Source organism: Danio rerio, chromosome 16, assembly GCF_052040795.2.
Source record: "Danio rerio strain M-AB ecotype USA chromosome 16, GRCz13ab, whole genome shotgun sequence".
Classification (NCBI taxonomy): domain Eukaryota; kingdom Metazoa; phylum Chordata; class Actinopteri; order Cypriniformes; family Danionidae; genus Danio; species Danio rerio.
The window spans coordinates 32,647,204-32,669,595 of NC_141036.1; the positions used below are offsets into that span (position 1 = coordinate 32,647,204).

The 22,392-nt window shown below is 37.5% G+C and overlaps 1 protein-coding gene across 4 annotated transcripts in view; it reads left to right on the plus strand.

Moving 5' to 3' along the window:
• The first annotated feature begins 385 nt into the window (after positions 1 to 385).
• itga8 (integrin, alpha 8) overlaps positions 386 to 22,392 on the plus strand; it is a 143,030-nt gene continuing 121,023 nt past the window's right edge. For all 4 annotated transcript variants that reach the window (XM_087287148.1, XM_087287149.1, XM_087287150.1 and 1 more), the window contains exons 1-6: positions 386 to 713; positions 1,067 to 1,200; positions 9,545 to 9,645; positions 11,698 to 11,821; positions 14,808 to 14,869; positions 17,594 to 17,639. In XM_087287148.1, the coding sequence (XP_087143274.1) occupies positions 505 to 713; positions 1,067 to 1,200; positions 9,545 to 9,645; positions 11,698 to 11,821; positions 14,808 to 14,869; positions 17,594 to 17,639 (676 nt within the window). In that variant the 5' untranslated portion in view covers positions 386 to 504. The remainder of the gene's footprint in view (positions 714 to 1,066; positions 1,201 to 9,544; positions 9,646 to 11,697; positions 11,822 to 14,807; positions 14,870 to 17,593; positions 17,640 to 22,392) is intronic.

Consider the following 22,392-nt stretch of genomic DNA (forward strand, 5'->3'; position numbering starts at 1 on the left):
AGTGTATACACAAACATATAGAAACAAAGTCTGTTTTTTGTTAGTGTATAGTAAGAAAGATAATGTAACAATGTTGTGTTGGATTATAAGTGTTTATGAAACCAACCATGATTCATATAGAAAATAATATTTAATATTTGGAAAAATAATAGGTTTAATAATTATTAAAAATATTTCAAATAAATAATGTCACTTCTAATTGTATTTAGTCTCATTTTAGTATTAGCCTAAATATATCTTCATCTCCTATTTGTCTAATTTTGTGAGTATATGTATATTATGGGTGTGTTTCCATAAAAGGAGTTGGCCGGATGCTGTGTGATGTGGTGCGGGAGTCCGGTCTCGTGCGCAGCTCATTATAATGTTTAGTACGCAGGGTTCGCGCAGAGAAAGGCGCGCAGCTTGCAAGAGGGCAGCAGCAGACGCGTGGAGCGCGCACTCAACATATGACAGCTCAACACGGACATACCGTACACTCTCTCTGCACATCTTTAAGCAGCATATATGGATTACACTCGGACACACAGGGCTGAAGCCATGCACTCTTGTTTGTCCCGCATGCGTTTTCGATGCTTTTTCCTCATGTTGTCATTTTTTTGCGAAGCTGCAGCTTTTAACCTGGATTTAGAAAAGCCCACGGTTTACAATGGACCTGAGGGAAGTTATTTTGGATACTCACTGGACTTTTACCACCCAACACAGGATAGAAACGTGTAAGTGGCAATTTCAGTGAATTATTTAGCTGTTTTGTTTGATAAAAAGTTTTCAAAGAGAAGTATCTTCCAGTAGCCCAAGTGTCGAAATAACCATAACTCAGTCTTGGTTTGGTTTATGCCAAACAATATTTAAGAGTATTCTTCGCAGCTTTTTTATGCAAAAACACTTTCAGCACCACCAATATGGACCAACACAATTCTGAAGTTGATTTTTGAGGGAATTTAATTAGAATGCTGACATAAAATAGATAAACATAAATTTTAAGAACAGTTGAGATATTTTCTCACTTGTAAATGCTTTGATCCAGTAGGATGCCGTTGTGTGTAGATTTATGCCTTTCTCTCTCCAGCATGTCGGTGTTGGTTGGGGCTCCTAAAGCGAACACCTCTCAGCCGGGGATTGTGGAGGGAGGAGCGGTGTACTACTGCCCCTGGCCGGCATCAGACCCAGACTCCTGCCGCCAGATCCCCTTTGATAAAGCAAGTAGGTACCCTCATGATTTATTACCCATGGTTCATGCAAAAGGTCCAGGTCCCACTGACGCAATTAGCCCCCTTCATTGAGAACGAGTACTTTTTATCGTTGTAATTACTAAATTAATTTAATTCCAGTTTTTCAATTAAATCTTATTCGCAAACAGACATCAGGCTATAGGCTACTTTTTATTTCTGAAATCTGCTTACACAGATATTTCCTTTCCCATGCTTCATCTTCAGACTCGGCTGCATAAATTCCTCTTCCTCCAATAAAAAGATCAAAAACCACATCCAAGAAAGAGTTAATTTCGCCGCATATGGTTTGGTTTAAAATTTCAGGAGCGGAGTAATTACCAGAGAAAGGCGCGTAACTTTACCTCAGCGCGTAATCTGCCGTAATTTAGACGTCCATTACGCGCGTCTAGTAAGGTCACCAGAACATTTTATCTTTGCATTTTTAATTTCTTTCTTCTGTAATTGGTCATGTCTTATTTTATGATGGGAAAATGTGAAGAATAGATCATGTCAATAGAAATTGTGCAACAGAGCCGAACTCGAAGTGAACACAATTGATTCAGATCTATTATGTCATTTGGGGAGAAGTTTTCGTGAGTTTTTGGTATATTATTAGACTATTTTGAGAAGACATGGTCTGCCTGAAAATGCAGTGGGTTTGGATTCAGGAAAGCGGCATGGACTGCAGACAGACTCAGAGTTGGATGCTGGGGAATGTGAGCGCTGATGTTTCGTCAGAGTCGCGTGGTTATATTCAGTGCACTCTCTAGAGGGAGCTTTGATCGCAGAATTTATGTGCTGTTTGTGAATCTAACTTGGGCTCTTATCAGAATAGGCTGTGACCTTCTTTTAGAGTTAAAAACACACCATTAGACATTAAATTGCTAAAAATAAACTCCGAATTAAGGATTTGACAGAATAGTGAGATATAGGCCAAGACATTACAAGAGATCTTAAACTTAAAATTGTGAGGGGATAAACAGTTTTGAGATTCACAATTAATTCTGAATCTATATGTCAGATTTTGGAAAAATTATACTAAAATGATACAAAAAATTGAAGTAAAAATTGTGATATACACTGCTGTTAAGAAAAACGGGGTCAGTTTTATTTATTTATTTTTTCATGTTTTATTATACGTTTTTTATTAGTTCATTCATCAAAGCAGCGTTTATTAAATGTAAAATGGTAAAATGTCAACTTGTTAATTATTTATTACAATTAAAAAAACTTATTGTATGTAGTTTCTTATTGTATGTAGTTTCAAATAAAATTATTATTCCAGTCATTTTTGCTTTTATTACTATTACAATTAATAATAATAAACATAACATAAAAATTAATATTAACAATAATAAAAAAATTAAGTGATTTCTGAAGGATCATGTAAATGAAGACTGGAGTAATAAAGATGTAAATTCATCTTTAAAATCACTGGAATAAATTATTAAACGAAATGATCAACTACTTTTGAACAGTTATTTTATGGTGCAAGAACATTTCACAATTTTACAATTTGTACTGTATTTTTGATGAAATAAATGCAGCCTTGATAAGCAGGATCAGCTTATTTACTGACCTCAAATATTTGACCGGTAACCAAGAGATGCAAGAGAAAAATCACAATTGTGAAACATAACTGTGAAATAGTCAGAATTAAGCTCAGAATTAAATTGTGAAAAAGACGAACTTATAATTGCAAGAAAAAATGACACTACTGTAAGATAAAACTCATCACTTGTGAAAACTTAAGTCAGATTCTATGTAGAAACAGATTAATATAGGTCCTTATAATAATGAATTATCAGTTTATATTTAAGAATTGTAAGAAAAAGGTTATTTGGACAGAAAAATCACCAATATTTTACTCAAAATTATGAATTTTTAATTTAGATTTACATGGAATTAAAATACCTAATGCTGAAATTGCTTATAAGATCATTTTTGTTGAATCATTATTGTTTGATTATAGTGTTTGGCTATTAGTTCTGAATTGTTATTTCGTTATTTTTATTAGATTATTTATTTTACTAATGTTTAGTAGTCTGACTGTGTCATCTTTAGCCATTCAGCCATCTTCAGCCACCGAGAAGCACTGTTTCAGACACTAAAGTGTGTGTGTGTGTGTGTGTGCATGTGTGTGCGTGTGTGTGTGCGTGTGTGTGTGCGTGTGTGTGTGTGTGTGTGTGTGTGTGTGTGTGTGTGTGTGTGTGTGTGTGTGTGTGTGTGTGTGTGTGTGTGTGTGATATACATCAGTTCAGGAATTGGCATTGAAATGGATTGTCTGTTTGAGATGAAAGCATTGATGCTCTGGTTCAAGATGGTTGGTTTTAGATGGAGCCTGATGGTGATGAGGTGAGTGAAAGAGGCTTAAAAGAGCTGTGAACACAAGGGAAATAAGAAAACAGACAAGGGAGGGCAGAAGCGATGTCTGTTCTTTGTTAGCGTCATGCATTTTGTCGTTCTAGAACATCTACTCAGATCACACACGTTTCCAGATTCATTAGTCACATTGTTTTTAAGACACTTGACCTCTGATCCTGTGTGCTCTTCCCACTGTGGCCCTCAGAGCTCTCCATGGGGGGCAAGGCCCGCGTGTGTGTGCGTCTGACATCTCTGATGACAGTGTGTGTGACTAATGCTGTCCTGACTGAGAAGAGTTAATTCATTGGATACACCAGACAGGGTCATGTACCAAAGAACTTCGTAATTCTCGCATGCACACAACTTCATAGTTGCATGTCCACACACTCTAGAGGCACATTTCACTTCAACTTATACTATATGGCTGTTTAATGCTTGATTATGATTTGCTGATTCTTAGCTGTACATTTATGTAAAGGCACAGCTATATAAAAGTACAGCTAAAGTAGTTCCAGGAAAGTCATGACCGCATTACAGTTTTATATCACTACACATAATGGTTTGAGTTAATTTACAGCTTACAAAAGGCAAAACTCTAATTAATACAAAATAAAAAGCTGAAGATGAGGTGTGTGAAACACTAGACCCACGCACACTGAATGAACTAGAGCTGCACAACATATAATTTCAGCATCGATATCGCAATGTGTGCATCTTCAGTAGTCACAACATCTGTAATGTTGAGTTGGGATTATTACCCAGACACAACAGTTCACATGATGTGAGTCTTCACAAAGTTTAACCATCATAGATTGAAAGATTTTCATTTAGATGGGGCTTCAAGACCTGTAACTATGCAATGTTTTAAGCGAATTTAAACCAAGAAATTATATCTTTTGTGGTTTTAACAAAAGTTAAAACAAAAGTTTTATTGTATTTAATTATTTATACAATGAAGATCATGCAGTGTCATTTTAAATTTCAGTATTTAATCGCTGGTTATTCAATAACACGGGTCATTTCATTTTCATCTTTGTTCTATTTTATTAATCTAGGCTTTTATTTTGTATTTTATGCACTACAAAATACTCTCAGTGTAAAATTAGGAATTCTTTCCAAATAGATTTAAAGTCATCTTGTGAAATTATATTCATATGTATACTCATATATTCATATATGCCACAGCCATATGACCCTGCAGCCCAAGACCGGTTATTTAGTGAAGCTAAGCATGGCTGAGCCTTGTTCAGAACCTGGATGGGAGAACGCATGGAAAAACTAGGTTGCTGTTAAAAGTGGTGTTAGCGAGGCCAGCAGGGGGTGCTCAACCTGCGGTCTGTGTATGTCCTAATGCCCCAGTAAAGTGAAGGGGACACTATACTGTCAGTAAGCGTCGTCTTTCAGATGAGACATTTAACTAAGGTCCTGACTCTCTGTAGTCATTAAAAATCCCATGGCACTTCATGTAAAAGTGTAAGGGTGTAACCCCAGTGACCTGGCCAAATACCCTCCATCGGCCCATACAATTCATGGCCTCCCAATCATCTCCATTCATCGCATTGGCTCTATCACTGTCTCTTCTCTCCACCAGTAGCTGGTGTGTGGTGAGCTCACTGGCGCTGTTGTCCTGTGGTTGCCGTCGCATCATCCAAGTGGATGCTGCACACTGGTGGTGGTGTGAAACGCTTTGGATGTATGGCCATACACGATGAATGCGCTATATAAATACACATTACTTACTTACTATATAGCAGAACAGCAAAATGTTACAATTATTGCAATATTGTCAGTTTTATTTTCAATAATGTGTAGCCCAAATCTGAACAATAAGTGTGATAGCCATGGTATAAGCAGAATAATTGACAGCGGTCTGTTGAATTATTACAGAATAATGCACTCCCAGGTGTGCATTATATACTAATAATTCAACAACCCAGCATTAATTATTACTAACATGAATATGTAGATACAGAGTACATGATCTAAATATGTTAGTGAAGGCATTTGTTTTGTTTACACTGATCATGCTTTTTAATACTATAGAAGTTTTCATTCAGAAGAGTGTGGGGGGATCATTTACCACAATAGTATATCAATGAGTAAAATGAAAAGGAAGAATGACAAGCATGTGTTTATGATCCAAAAATGAAACAGATGTTTAAAAGGACCAATGATGCCCTGCTGGGTTTTTATATTGTGAGTCTGACCTTGCATTTTACCACAGTGTGTGTCATCAGAACATGTGTTCATTTGAACATGGTGTCCTGCTTTGTTCTGGCATTTTTCTTACTTTACTGTGTTTAGAATTTCACTATCATTATGTTTATGAATCGAAAATAGTATCGCATGAGTATGTTAGTGTGAAGAATATAGTGTTTACTGTACTTTTGTTCACACAGTCTGCTGATCTCCATCAGAAACAACAGCCTCCTAATATGCAACACGATCATGTTGCACTTATCAGCTTACAAAACATTATCAACAAATGCAAACCAAAGCTAAACATTTGCATAATAACAAGAAAAGCATGTTTCGGCATGCTGACCTCTGGGATACATTTGTAAGTGATGCTTTCCTATGAACAAATAGTGCAAATGTGACCAAAGTGGTGTTAAAGGTGATTGCTTTGAGGTTTCTCTGTGTCTGTTGTTGTGGTGTGAATTGAGCGTTGCAAGAAAGTAAATGTAAATGGAGTATGGCTGACCACCATATTGATACTGCTGACTCAGTAAATGTATTGCTAGGGTGTTTTGACTGTTTAGTTAGGAGTTCATGTTGATTGCTATCACATTCATTGATCTGGATGGTTGCTATACTGTGCAGTTGCTAGAGATTTTGGCTGGTTGGTACGATGCACTGTTTAGCTGTCCGTGAAAAAGTGTACACCGAAGTCTCAGATATGCTTCAAGTCCTTGTTTTGAAGTTCTGTTAGTCTATAGAAGTGTTTTGCCAGGTAAATTCTGTAAATCAAAGTCTTTAAACTTTTAACGGAGAACAAGCTATATCCCATAAGACAGATTAAAAATTCTGTCATTCATTCACTCAACCTTCACTTGTTGCAAATCTGTTTGCATTTCTTTCTTCTGTTGAACACCAAAGAGTATACTTTGAAGAAAGCTGGAAACTAGTAACAGCCAGAAAACTGATTTAAAGACATGGAACTACTTGAGGTTGAATGTTTGCGTGAGTGAAAAAGTCTATTTTTTCATAGCGTACTGCTATGAAGCACAAGTCACGCAGAACTCACTTTCAAACTAAGCAGCTTTTTGTTGGTCAATTTAGTGAATTCACATGACCAGCTTGACTTAATTCTCAATCACATGGATTTCAATTAAAATTGCATTTGCCAACAAGAAAATGGAGGATAAAAGGTGGAGGGATGGCAGGTAAAGAGAAGTGCTTATTTTGTTTTTAAGTTTATTTTTCTTTCAACTATGAACTGTTACATTGAAATAAAGTATCCACAGTATTAAAGGTGATGCTGGAATTTGGGTAGGAAGATTGCCTCACAGCAAGAAGGTTCCTGGTTCGAGCCTCAGCGTAGTCAGTTGGCATTTATTTGTGGAGTTTGCATGTTCTCCCCGTGTTTGTGTGGGTTTCCTCCGAGTGCTCCGGTTTCCCCCACAGTCCAAAGACATGCGGTACGGGTGAATTGAATAAGCTAATTTGGCCGTAGTGTATGTGTGTGTGTGTGTGTGTGTGTGTGTGTGTGTGTGTGTGTGTGTGTGTGTGTGTGTGTGTGTGTGTGTGTGTGTGTGTGTGTGTGTGTGTGTGTGTCTTTGTGTTTGTGAATGCAAGTGTATGGATGTTTCCTAGTGTTGGGTTGCAGCTGGAAGGGCATCCGCTGTGTAAAACATATGCTGCATAAGTTGGCAGTTCATTCAGCTGTGGTGACCCTTGATTAATGAAGGGACTATATAGCCTGGTTTATACTTCAGCGTCAAGTGATCGGCTTGACCCACGGCGCATGCAATGCATGTAGCTGTGCATACATACTTCTGCCCGCTGTTTCTGTTGCTCTGCAATAATACTTCCAAAACGCTAATTAGCAGTGAGGTGTTTATGTTCCTCTGTATCAAGTTTCTTCGCTGTTGTTTTTTTTTTTCTGAACGCTTCGTTAATGTTCAAGTGGTTAAACTCATTTTGAGGCAGGAACTGGTGGACGTGCAACAACTTTAACCACAAGGTAAACACAAAGCAATAGTCTCCATCTGGAGCTTCTTGTAAACAGTCGACACTTGTAAACAATTGCGCTAACGGACGACGCTTTGCCACGCACACACTCGTCAGCGCTTCCAAGCTGACCAATGACAGAGCTTGCGATGCGCGTTGTTGCGACGTGTAGTTAAATTTTTTGAGAGGTGCGCCTCAGGTGCATCCACGCGTAGGCTGCGCCGTAGCATCCGCGTGCGCTTGACGCAGAAGTATAAATCAGCCTTAAGCCTAAAAGAAAATGAATGAATGAAAGAATTAATTAATTAATTATGGATTATTTTCATCAGTTCAGTCACACAGTTTATGAGGGATTTGATTGGTGCCTCTCAGAGGATGTGACATTGCATACAGCAGAAGAGCACTTTAGAAGACTTTTTTTATCAAAGGAAACAAAAAAAAACAATCATTTTGCTAAAATTAAAATCTAGATGTTTCCTTTTTTATGCAATTAGAATAAAATCAATTGTTCACTATGTTTGTTTACCATTTTGTCTTTGGTATTTCAAATCAGGCTCTGCAAAATCTAAATCAAGATTTATATTTAGCCGCCTATTTATTTATTGGTTCATATGTTATTGGTTTTCATATATTGAGAGCAATTAATAGTTTTGATCCAAAAATGTTTTCATCCAAAAATTTAAATTAACTTTATGCGCAAAACTGGAATATTTCATATAAGACATGCAAATAAAGCAGCGTTTCCATACAACGAGTCAAAGAGAACAAAATCATCACTTCCTTATTAACTGGTGGCAAATATTAACACTAAAAATGGAGTTTACTGTGGTAGGAAAAGCTGCGTGAATCATTTCTTCATTTATTAAATGACTTGCGCCTCAGAAGACAAATGCCGATATGCAGTGAACATGTGGGGGAGTTTTTTTTTAATGTTCTTGACTGTTCTGGAGGTAATTATTAGTATAAATGGTTAGGGTGTATTAGAATAACCAAAACAACATTTCAGATGTTTTACAATGCGCTCAGTCCGCTGGTTTGTCCATTCTCACACATTTTCATCATCACGTAATCTCTCACAACAAAATCACATGACTTTTTTAATGTGCATACTGAAATTTGTTCTGTAAAAGTGTTTCTACTGTAGTGTATGCGCATCTTTTCTCATCGATGAAAAAGTTAATCCTACTCAGTTATGCGCATATGTTTTTTATGCACATTTTCAAAATGATGCTCATCTTGGCATTTCTATCAACCGTCTTTTTATGAGCATCTCCAAAACGTGCATTAAAGTAGGTGGATGGAAACATAGCTACTGTCAGCCAAAAGTTCCATATCAGAGAATACATCCCTAAAAAATCTAAATCTTTAACCACACAAGTTAAAAAAATAACAACTACATTTAGCATGAAGAAAAAGGCCCATAGTAATGGCTGGAGAGAAAGCAGAGAAGGATTAGAGGTGATGTGTTTTTATGAGGTGTAGACTGTACCTTATGGAGCTCTAAACAGGTCCAGCTGTCGCAAGATCTTCTCTGGATCACACAGAACCCTGTAGACCCAGATCCGAAGAATCATGTACATGTGTACACACACTTTGAGTGTAAAACGACCCCCTGAAGTTGTGCCTTCACATAAACAAACACACTCATCTGCAAGCAGGCTAATTTGCTGTTGTTCCAGAGTGGCTATATTGGCACCATTTACGTTCCTTGGGTTCCTGATGTTTTCTGTTTATTATAAACTGAAGTCCAACTCTCTGTTTTTCTGTAACTTTCCTTTTTCTTCTTTCTTTTTTCCCAGATAACCGTATGATTAAAGTGAACGGGACACGAGAGCCTCTAGAATTTAAATCCCATCAGTGGTTTGGAGCAACAGTCAGGACCCACAAAGGCAAAGTGGTGGTAAGTGATGCTCAGAAATGTAATCCAGTTAAAGACCATTTGCAGTCATATTCATGCTGGATGCTTGCTTCCGTGCGTTCATGGATGTGGTTGGAAAATGTACTCTTTATTATTGAGTATCTGCCATTCAATGGCTTTATATCTATTTAATAGTATTACATTAGTGTTTCATTCACCAATGTATGGGATCCAGAATCAGAGGCTCATTCATGAAAGCATTGGAGTGTTGGATTGTTTTGGGAAAATGTTTTGATAGGAAATGTGGCTCTGTTCTGTTACTGAGGGGCTTTTGGAAAATGTTGATTTGAGGTTGACCATGTGAGAAGGAGAACTGCTGATGTATGAAAGAAAGAAGCCAGAGTTATTACATGAAAGGAGGCCTGGTGCCCAAATGTGTCTGCCGTAGTTCACACAATCCAAAACCGAAAACATTTGCTTTTTCAAAAGCTTTTATTCAGAAATATTGTATAAGATGAAAGATTTCCCCCATCCCTATCTCCTGTTCAGACTTTAAAGTCTCAGTTCATCCAAAAATCTAAATTTTCTCGTCATTAATTCTCAATCATGTGGTTTTAAATCTTTATGAGTTTCTTTCATCTGTTGAACACAAAATATGATATTTTGAATTGAATTGAACTTTTTGACAGATTTTAGACAAGCTGTACAAAAATACAAGTAACCTATACATTTTAAAATAAAAACTGTTAAGGATAAAAACAAAATAAAGCCCTGAGCTTGTTTCCATTGCAGTCCTCGCTGTTAAATAAAACACATTTTAAAACAGGAATAAAATAATTCACAAATACATTCCTTTATTCATTCATTTTCTTTTCGGCTTAGCCCCTCTATTAATTAGGGGTCACCACAGCGGAATGAACCGTTAACTTATCCAGCATATGTATTACGCTGGCCTTCCAGGTGCAACGCTTTTCACAATTGAGTAACATCTAAAATAAAACATCCTCAGAGCCTTTTTTACAGTCTCTCACTTAAATGTCCGCTGAAATGCATATGAATATGTGCAACAACTCTGAATCCAGTAACATCAGTCTTTACACACAGCAGCATTCATGTAAACTGACATATTACAATACTATACACAAAATGTAACAGAATTAAATATAAATTACCGTGTGCGCCCTCTTAAACCATGCAGATTGATAAACTCTTTCTCAGGCTCTGTGTCATTAGCTTCTCTCTGCCACCATGCCAGTTTCACCCATAATGCCATGGTCCCGCACTTCACTCAACTTAAACATGTGATCTGTTATGCTTCAATAGCAACTCTTTCTTTTACAAACCCATAAATTCCAACAATTTCAAGGGTGCACATTCTCTGCTTTGCATTATATTACATATTATGAGTTTATAACTGAAATAAACATACAAATTATAACAAATTAATTTGAGTTTATAACAAAAACACAAATATAACTTTGAGAAAAAAAATAACATGTCCTTGACATTTACAGCTAGGGTTTTTCAACCAATCATAATCATCCAGTGAAAGGTTAATGTGACTATTTTCGATCTCATATGATTCCTTTTACAGCATCGATGTTGTAATGTAATTAAGATACAATCAGTTAAATAGGGTTAAGCATTCATTTAGTTGTTCAAGTATAAAACGAGATAAATGACTAGTGCTGTCAATAGCAGCAGCAAAATACTGGGGGAAAAATATATATATTTTCATATTTTAAAGACCTGGTGGCAGAAAATGGAATTCAATGCAGAGTTTCTTTTCCGATCTAAGACCCACTTCATATTGTATATCAATCAGGCAGTGAAGATCACTGATTTGTAAAGAAATCAGACCTTAAACATAGTGATTTTGAAGTGAAAAGACTTGGGCTAGGCTGGCTGACTGAAAATTAAAAGTCTATGTGCATAAAATGTATTGCATCTCATCTTTCTTTACCGCGCAAAATTTTAATTGATGATTTATTGTCTTTTATTAGTCTATGATGGAGTGTTGTTCACAAAAACTATTGCAAACATTATTCGTCAAAGAAATGAAGACTGTAACATAGTGTTTATGTGTTTCTGTAGGCCTGTGCTCCCCTCTATCAATGGAGGACAGTGAAGGTCAGCAGTGAGATGGATCCTGTGGGAACCTGTTATGTGGCTGTGCAGAACTTTAGTGCCTATGCTGAGTATTCACCCTGCAGAACCAGTGAGTGTTTATCTCTCCTTACACACACACACACACACACACACACACACACACACACACACACACACACACACACACACACACACACACACACACACACACACACACACACACACACACACACACACACAAGCTAATAACATTATCCCAAAAAATAATAAGATGATGTACAAGAGGCATCATTGTGGAATAAAATATTTCTCAGCTTTTATTATCATTTAAACAAACATTAAGTCAGAATTTGCCAGGGGTGTGAATAATTACTGACTAGACTGTATACATAGAGACAAACTCAAATTCCTCTGATGATTTGATACAGGGATGTACTAGTCCAGTGGTCCCCAACCCCCAGGCCCCAGACCAGTACTGGTCTGTGGATTAATTGGTACCAGGCCACACAAGAAATGATAAATTATTTCTGTTTAATTTATTATCTGAGTCTGAACAATCTTTTATTTAGCTTAACATATTGAAATTGAAACTGTGTCAGTCTAGTTTTTAGAGTTGACATTCAGTTTAGTTCAGTTAAGTGTGATTTAAATTTCACTACTAAAAGTCCAAACACTGAAAACCAAATCCATCGATGCGCAGCTCCACAAGTCCCAAACCAAGCAAGCCAATGGCGACAGTGGTGAGAGACAAACTTCACCAATTGATGAAAGTGAAGAAAAAAAACAACAGTCCAACTAGTCCAACAGTTCTATTATTGCAGTGTTCCACAAATTCACCACTGTAAGGCTCTAATGTAATGTACAAGTTTGGGATTGGTATAATGTTTTCAATGTTTTCTTATTCTCACCAAAGCTACATTTCTTGGATAAAAATACAGTAACAATTTGGTAACCCCGGACTTGTCAAAATGAGCAGTTGTGTCAGGCTTACATTTCACACATAAACACACATGCATCCGCTGCTTTCCATACTGCCCAGTTGTGGCAGTTGTCATGGCACCCATATGCCCTACTGTAAAGATCACAGGGGAAGCACAATTTCCTGTAATTTCCTGCTTATTTCCTGTATTTTGAAGTCTCATTCACAGTCTGGGAGAGTTGATCAGTTTACTCTGGTTTTATGTCCTCACATTAGATTCTGTGAAAACTTTTTATTATGCAGACATACACAGTGAGAGCATCTGTATTAACAGTTAGTGTAGCGTGAAGTGGTATATTAATAATAACTATGCCTAATGTGTTCAGAGGGAAAATTTCATGTGACATATGAGGCCATAATGGCTGAATTATTTCCCTCAAACTGTTTCATGTGCCAGCCGTCATCCTGGCGGGCCAGAGTTCTTGCCAAGATGCATGGCAGGGATGATTTTATCCGCCTTGTGTTTATGAATACCTACAGCATACACACACTGTTGGAAAGATAGTTCTGTAGAGAAAATGTGATACTGAGAGAAAATACTGGCAAATAAGAGAAACAGGGATGGAATGAGAAACAGAGGGAAAGTGTTTTTATTGCATTCAAGTGAACATGCTGGGTAGGAGACGTTGAGGTTTGGAAGTGATGTTACGGCTCATTAATTCACCCCACCTACTGTACGACACATTATATCAACACACACAGGATATAACTTACTGTACAATATATTTCAGCGTGTTCCTTGTTGAAAACAACATTCTTATGTCCCAGTCAGATTTTTTGGTTAGATTTTGACTTGGACATTTGGGTTTGATCAATTATATTATTATTATTATTATTATTATTATTTATTCATTCATTTAATTTTTGGCTTAGTCCCTTTATTAATTAGGAGTCGCCACAGCGGAATGAACCAAAAATTATCTAGCATATGTCTTACGCAGTCGATGCCCATCTAGCTGCAACCTATCACTGGGAAACATCCACACAGACTCATTCACACACATACACTACGGACAATTTTAGCTTACCTAATTCACCTGTACCGCATGTCTTTGGACTTTGGATTTTTGTTAAAATATGGACGTTTTTGCAGTTTTTCCCCTCATTTTCTATTTAATTATGAGGTTTACATACTTTTTAAGCACTATTTTATTGCTGGATTAGCTTGTGGGATGGTCATAAACCACCCTTTTTGATGTACCAAAAACATTTCCTAAAGATTTAGAAAAAAAAAAGAGAATAATACTTATTTTTCAGATACAAATTTATTAAATCATATATCATTAGAAAAAAGGATGCTGTTCAAATTTTAAATTAAAAAATTTTATATATTGTTATATTATTATAATAGTATTGCCTATTATCATTTATTAGTCAAACACAAACTGGCCAGCACATTTAACTTTCCTCAGATCACGCTAAAGCAACCGCCAAAACAGGATTCTGCTTGGTCTTAAAGCCTTTTTCGATCGTTATTTTCACAATTTATTATGGCATAGCAGTCAACATAGGACAAACAAGCTTGTGTAAGGGATATATTCTGGACATTTGTCAGTGAGTGGTGGGTCTTTCGAACCATCTGAACCCCCCCACCCCCCACCCCTAGCTACGGGCCTGCAACCCATCACTGGGGAACACCCATACACTCTCATTCACACAAATACACGGCCAATTTAGCTTACCCAATTCACTTATAGTGCTTGTCTTTGGACTGTTTGGCACCCGAAGGAAACCCACACGAACATAGGGAGAACATGCAAACTCCACACAGAAATGCCAACTGACCCAGCCGAGACTTGAACCAGCGACCTTCTTGCTGTGAGGCGACAGCGCTACCCACTGCACCACCGTGCCGCTTTTTTATTTTTATTATAATATTGTGAAAGTATTTTACTGTTTTGATAAATATATAATAAATATATTTAATGATTAAGTTGTTAAAGAGTAATGTACACATTGTATCTACATTAATCTTACTTAACTTGTGAGCTTTTTGAGGAATTGCAAATCATATCAAATCATATATTGTACACATCTGTCTTCAGGGTGCTGAAACTTTATTTACTCATTCATATCTTGATGACTTGTATTACTGAGGTTTCTGTGATCTCTGTAGATAACCCAGACCCAGAGGGCCAGGGCTTCTGCCAGGCGGGCTTCAGTGTTGATTTTACTAAGGTAATAAATCTCACTCCTCAACCCTGTCTGTGTATTTTATCTTTATGATTACAAAATTTCTGAAATGTTATCCTTATTTCAGTTCAAAAATAAAGAAACTTTTACTTCCAGTTTTTTTTAATAAATAAAGTTGAAATCAGAATTATTAGCCTCCCTTTGATTTTTTTTTTTTCCCAAATGATTTTTAACAGAGCAAGGACATTTTCACAGTATGTCTGATAATATTTTTTTCTTTTGGAGAAAGTTTTATTTGTTTTATTTTAGCTAGAATCAAAGCAGTTTTTAATTTTTTAACACAATTTTAAGGTCAAAATTATTAGCCCCTTTAAGCTATATTTGTTGACAGAAAAAACAGCTCTATACAATAACTTGCCTAATTACCTTAACCTGGCTAGTTAACCTAATTAACCTAGTTAAGCATTTAAATTTCACTTTAAGCTGTATAGAAGTGTCTTGAAAAATATTTAGTCAAATATTATTTACTGTCATCCTGGCATAAAAGATAAGAAAAGATAAAATAAATCAGTTATTAGTAATAAGTTATTAAAACTATTATGATTAAAAATGTGTTGAAAAAATCTTCTCTCCATTAAACAGAAATCGAGGGAAAAATAAACAGGGGACTAATAATTCAGGAGGTTTAATAATTCTGACTTCGACTTTCTATATGTAGAATGACCCTACTTTTTATCCCTTTGACCCTTGATCCATTTGTAATTTCTCCGGTGTGCCTTTTGAGGCAAGGGGAGTGAACTTTTCTTGCACAGGTCCTACTGGCTGGCTTACGTTACATTCACCCCCTAAACCTCCCTTCCATCTAGGTCACTGCACCGATGTAAATCTTTTTGATTTATTCACCCTGCACTGAATGAGAACCAGCATAAGTAAGCTAAAGACTGAAACCTCTGGTGTCAGTCACTGCTGTTCCTCTTGAGACCTGGGGAGTAAGTTTTACTTGAGCAAATCCTACTAGCTGGCCTCAGCTGCACTTAGCACCTCCAGTGTGTCACACACCGAACATCTTTACAAAGTTTTCTATACCTTGATAAGCAATGCAAATAGACACCTAATTGTGGTGCTGGTGTGTATATCCTTATAGAAAACAATGTTTATAATTTTAAAGAGGTACAACATGGCAAGTTCAGTGTGTGACCTGCTTTAACCTCAGCCCTGAATCTCACCCCTAATGCAACTGTCCTTCTCGCCCCACTCCAAGCAAGAATTGGCTTTTCTGATATTGGAAGCAGAAAGAGAACCAAAGGCTCTAATGAACATTCTCTCATTTGTTAGTTGCTATTGTGGCTCTTGAGGCTAGATGAGTATGGTTAACTAATTTCACTTACAGGCACAGATCCCACTAACTGACTTCCATTACACTCACCACCCCAAAAACGTTCATATGAGTCACAATACAAACAAAATCCCTGCTGTTCTACGTAGCCTACTGCAAATGGGAACCAGTGTAGTATTAGTGCCAGTATTAGAGGCAAGTGCACTGGCATGGGCTCTTAAGACTGCAGCCTTAAGCATCAGGTGCTGTTGCATCTTTTGAGGTTACATTTACATTTAGCTGTTTTCCAAAGTGACTTACAAGTGAGTGTTTACAATTGTCTTTACATAGCCTAGGCTTCCGTTAAGTTCATCCTCCTGAACATCACGCCCATCCGGGTCACGGCACCAATAACTGACTATTTTCAGTATGAAAAATTGCAGCTGTGAATGTCAGCAGCTGGTGCACCTCTGAATGCAAGTGGATTAAGGTTTATTTGCACGCATCCACCTAAACTGGTTGTATTTATTGGGCTAAAGGTGGAACCAAACCCTAAACCTTCCCCTCACAGTGATGTTACTTGCTGAGGAAGAGCATGTGTCTGGAGTGCAAGTTTTCAGCCAGACACAATTGTCAAATGTGAGTCTCAATTATACATGTTGAGGTCATACCAGGCTCTAGTACAGGGGTGCTCAATTTTGTTCCTTGAGAGCTACCTTCCTCCAGAGTTCAGCTGCAACCTTGATCAAACGCACCTGTCTTTAATTACCAAGTGCTCCTTCAAATCCTACGTATTTGGTTTAGTTGTGTTTGATCAGGGTTGGAGCTAAACCCTGAGGGAAGGTAGATCTCCAGGAACAGAATTCGGCACCCCCTCTCTAGTATAACCCCACTGATTTCAGAGTGGGAACCAGCACAAAGCATGGGTACAAGAACAAGAGCATTAAATAGGACAGCTTATAGCGTCCATTGCATAAAGCAAAAGGAAAGATGCTGTCCTTCACAGGTCCAACTAAGCGGCATCTGTTACACTGCTAAAACCTCACTTCCATCCAGGTCATGGCACCAATGTAACCCTTCCGGTTCAATTCATTATGCTCAAAGCAGGAACCGGCATTAGAGGTGGGTGCACTAACAAGGAGACTAAAGTCTGCAACCTCAGGAAGGAGTTGCTAATGGCTCTCTTGAGGCCTGGATAGTGAGGATGTCTTACACAGCTCTTACCAGCTGACCTCTGTTATACTAGTTCATGCCTCATTTCTTTTTTCTCTATTACTAGCACTTATAAAATAATCAAAACCCATCATTTTTGCCAGTCTCTTGTACATGTTTTTTAATATTCTTTCTCAAAATCCACAAGCAAACCCACAGAAATACACAAACACATTTTTGAGGCCTGTGTCCTCATTCCTACCTTATCTTCTATTTCCTCACTGTTTTTCTCCATTTCTCAGGAAGGGACTCTGGTCGTGGGAGGACCAGGGAGTTTCTACTGGCAAGGTAACACACTTCTTCTCATTATTTTGTCTTTTCCACTGTTCCATTCTTTTACAGAGTTAGATTGGCAGACAGAGGTCTCGCATAACCCAGACTCACATTCTCAAAGGAGCCCAAGAATCTCTGTTCCGTCCAACAAACTGACCAGGCTGACCCTTCCCCTACCTTGAGAGTAGAATAACAGGCACTCAGACTGATGACATGTCACCTCCCAGGAGCCCCGTTACCAAAATAATCAGGGATTATCTCAGTGTGTTAGCGCTACCATTGCAGAGTCTGTCCAGCCAATCAGAGCTCTGAATTTGGTCTTCAGTGAAGTGCTCTGTCAGAATTGACTTATCACAGATGGGTTAGTGATAGTGTTAATATAGCGGTTGTGATAATAAGAGACAGAAAGTGAGGTCAATAAGCTGTTCTTTCTGGTCAGTGGCTTTAGTCTAGGCTTTAGAGACCTTTAAAAGATGTCTATTAATTAAGAGGAAGGTAATGCCTATCTTTCCACACTTTAAATATGTGGACATGATGCATTCTGCTTAGTTAACAGTGAAGCACATCTAAAATACTGTAGATATTTGTTTAGCTAAGATAAAGATAATAACAAATCTGCAACCTTTTGACTATTTTGAGACATCAGCATTAATGCTAATTAACAATTTAAGTAATGCATATTAATAAAATCTTGGAAGTTCTGGAAAAGTCTGGAAATTTTATTGCGTGGATTTTTGTATAGAATCAATAGAATCTGCCTCTTAAATGTGCAATCCCAGCAGAGACACGTGCCAAAACTTTTAGGATTTCACACTTAGCTGATAAATAATTATAAAGCTTGTTTGGCATGCTGTCCCGGGAGAGAGCCCAGAGCTCATAAGATCCTCGAGCTTGGGGCTCCCTCCCGTTTGCAAGGTGAGAGGGGAGTTTGAGTTCAGCTAGATCTCGAGAACTCCCATGCTGTAGTAGCTAATGAACAGATAGTAATTGCTCTTAAGAGATAACTATGTACTAGGAGCATGTCTATGTTTCTGATTTGGACTAGTCAATAAACTTAAGTTGAATGTTTTTGGATGGTGGGAGGGAACCGGGGAACCCGGGGGAAACCCATGTGAGCACGGGGAGATTGTGTTAACTCCACACAGAAAGGTCGACTGGCTTGGTAAGGACTAGAAATAGTTACGTTCTTGCTGTTAGGCAACAGTGCTAACCACTGGGCCACCGTGCCACCCATCTAGGAAAGGAGGAGGAGTAGGGGTGGAAGTGGGGTTCTTCAAAATGAAGATGGCTGTTATATGGAACTTAGGGTATTTATAGTGGCTTAGGAATCGTCTGATTGGTGAATCATAAATTGAATAATGCAGGAGCGGCTGCAAGCAATTATAAGCATGTGATCCTCTCGAAATAAGTTTATAAATAAACTTCACTTAATAGTTGGTTAAATTTAGGTTGTGTTTTCACTGCGCGACACGTCCAAACAACATTCAAATGACATCTATTACACTGACAGATGCAATATAGACTTGACATGCATGTCTATCAGACGTCTAATGTTTAGTGGGTTGGAAAGTGACCAAGATCCAACATCGAGCCAACATCTTAAACCGACGTCATATTGATGTCAAATACTGACATTTATTTGTCAGGTATGACAACCAAAATCTAACGTCTAATAGACGTCATATTGGTAACGTCCAAATGATGCCAAGCTGTAACATCATTAGACGTTGATATTTTGTTGTTTTCACGTTGCGTTGGAAAGTAACCAAAATGCATTGTTTGTATGATGTTGGACATTGACTTCGGCCGATTTTAATTTCCAAACAAAATGCAACATCCCACGATGTTGGGGTACAACGTCAATCTGATATTGACGTCCTGTGCCTTCTGGGATGTGTCTACTATATAACTGTCTAGTATTTTACCAATCATTTTAGCTTTTATCTTGTACAGTGTTGTTTTATAATTAACTAAAACTAAATACACAAAATTAATATACAATTTTGGATGAAATTTAAAAAGATAATTAATATTAACAAAAAAACATGTATTTTAAAGAATGTATTAAATAATATATTTAAAAACAGAAAATATATAAGAATATAAAAAAGCTGATGCAGACAATTAGTAAATAATAGGCAAAAATATTAGCTATAATTGTGACTCAGTAATACTAAATTTGCTGCTTGTAAAGAAAATGAGAGAAGGCGCTGTTCACCTTTAAAATAAAAATGTGTGGAATCTATGTTTGGCTCTGACTAAATGAGGCACAGCTAAATATTTTGTGGCCGGATGTATATGTGATTGTTTATGTGCTTGAATTTGATCACAATGCCAAATGTTGATTGTTGTGTAATTGCAGTCGTATGTTCAGCCATAAAAACAGACGAGTTCAATCTTCAGACCCCCCCAAAGACTGAACACAGAGTACAGACCTTAATAAATACTAATAATGCTGGGTTCCACATCATGTCTCACATGTGTTATTAGTTTTTTATTGTAATAGAGAGATAGATGACTCGAGAAGACATGAAAATCATATGTCAGACACAAGGTCTCACTTTCTCATATACTTCACGCTGTGGACAAATAGTGATGCATTAGAAGTTATGACCTGCCACTCGCCTTCTCTCCTCTCCTCTTTTCCCATGCTCCGTCCATCTTAACCTTTGCCCTCTATCATTTTTTTTGAAGAAGGACAACAGATTTTTGTGAGGAGAAGAAGTACCACATGCCATGTCATTTGTATCTGCAAAACATATGCAAGTTAGAGGCACAGAGCTAAACACACATATTAAAAGAGATTAATGCTTAGGGTTCAGGGCAGGCTGTAGTCACTTGAACTCTAAAAACAAAAACAAAGGAAATGTCTCACTCTTACTCTCTCTTTTGCTTTTTTATCCACCATATCTAAACTTAATCTGTAAGGAGGACTTGTGTCTGCTATTTTCCTCGGTTCTTGTTTAATGGCTTTGTAGATTCTTCCAGAATAATAAATCGGAACATTGTGAAAGCATTACAGGAAGGATTTCTCACTGTTGTGCGTTGATGTCTGTGTCATTCTGCCTGTTCATCCTTGGACCAAATCATAAATTAATAGGTCATTGATTTCCCATGATTGTTTTTCAACATTTAACAAGTATCAATTCTATATTATAATGTACATAGTGTGCTTTATTACATAAATTGTCCTTTCCTAAATTATTTTAGGGTCATACTAATTAAGCTTTTGTCATGTGTTTTGTAACAATATGAGGATATTGATAATATGATATGTAACAAAAGTCACCGGCCACACTCACTGGCCACTTTATTAGGTACTGCTTGTTAACGCACATTTCTAATCAGCCAATCACATGACAGCAACTCAATGCATTTAGGTATGGTCAAGATGATCAGCTGCAGTTCAAAGGCATCAGAATGGAGAAGAAAGGTGATTTAAGTGACTTTGAACGTGGCATGGTTGTTGGTGCCAGATGAGCTGAGCTGAGTATTTCAGAAACTGCTGAGGGATTTACAGGGATTTTCATGCACAACCATCTCTAGGGTTTACAGAGAATGGTCAGAACAAGAAAAAATATCCAGTGAGCGGCAGTTCTGTGGGTGCAAATGCCTTGTTGATGCCAGAGGTCAGAGAAGAATGGCGAGACTGGTTTGAGCTGATACAAAGGCAAATAAACACTCGCTACAACCAAGTTATGCAAAAGAGCATCTCTGAACGTACAACACGTCCAACCTTGAGGCAGATTGGCTACAGCAGCAGAAGACCACGCCAGATGCCACTACTGTCATCTAAGAACAGGAAACTGAGGCTAAAACTTGCACAGGCTCACCAAAACTGGCCAATAAAAGATTGGAAAAACATTGCGTGGTCTGATTTCTGCTGCGACATTCAGTTGGTAGGGTTAGAATTTGGCGTCAACAACATGAAAGCATGGATCCATCCTGGCTTGTATAAACGGTTCATGCTGGTGCTGATGGTGAAATGGTGTGGGGGATATTTTCTTGGTACACTTTGGGCCCATTAGTACCAATTGAGCATCGTGTCAATACCACATCCTACCTGAGTATTGTTGCTGACCATGTCCATCCCTTTATGTGCACAGTGTACCCAGCTTCTGATGGCTACTTCCAGCAGGATAATGCATCATGTTATAAGCCCAAATCATCTCACTCTGGTTTCTTGAACATGAAAATGAGTTCACTGTACTCAAATGGCCTCCACAGTCACCAGAACTCAATCCAATAGAGCACGTTTAGGATGTGGTGGAACGGGAGATTCGCATCATGGATGTGCAGCTGACAAATCTGCAGCAACTGCGTGATGCCATCTTGTCAAAATGGACCAAAATCTCTGAAGAATATTTGCAGTACCTTGTTGAATCTATGCCATGAAGGATTGAGGCAGTTCTGAAGGCTTGTTACACTGCATAAATATATTTTCGTTGAAAGGTATTTCGTGAAATAATATGTTACTATTACTGACATAAAAGGACAATGGTTTTATGTATATAATTAAAAACATTTCATAATTTAGTTGTTGCAATTTAGGCTTTACTTTATTGCAATTATCCTGTCACTGTGTGGTTAACAACTCAATGAAGAACACCTGTTTCCAGCTGTCAATCTTTAATGAACAAAAAACACTCTGGATCACCACAGGCAAGGAACAGAACAGAAAACCACACAAGATGTAACAAGAAAAAACAAACACAAATGAGGGCTGTGTATACCGAAAGCAAAAAAAGAGAACTAAACAAAACACAGG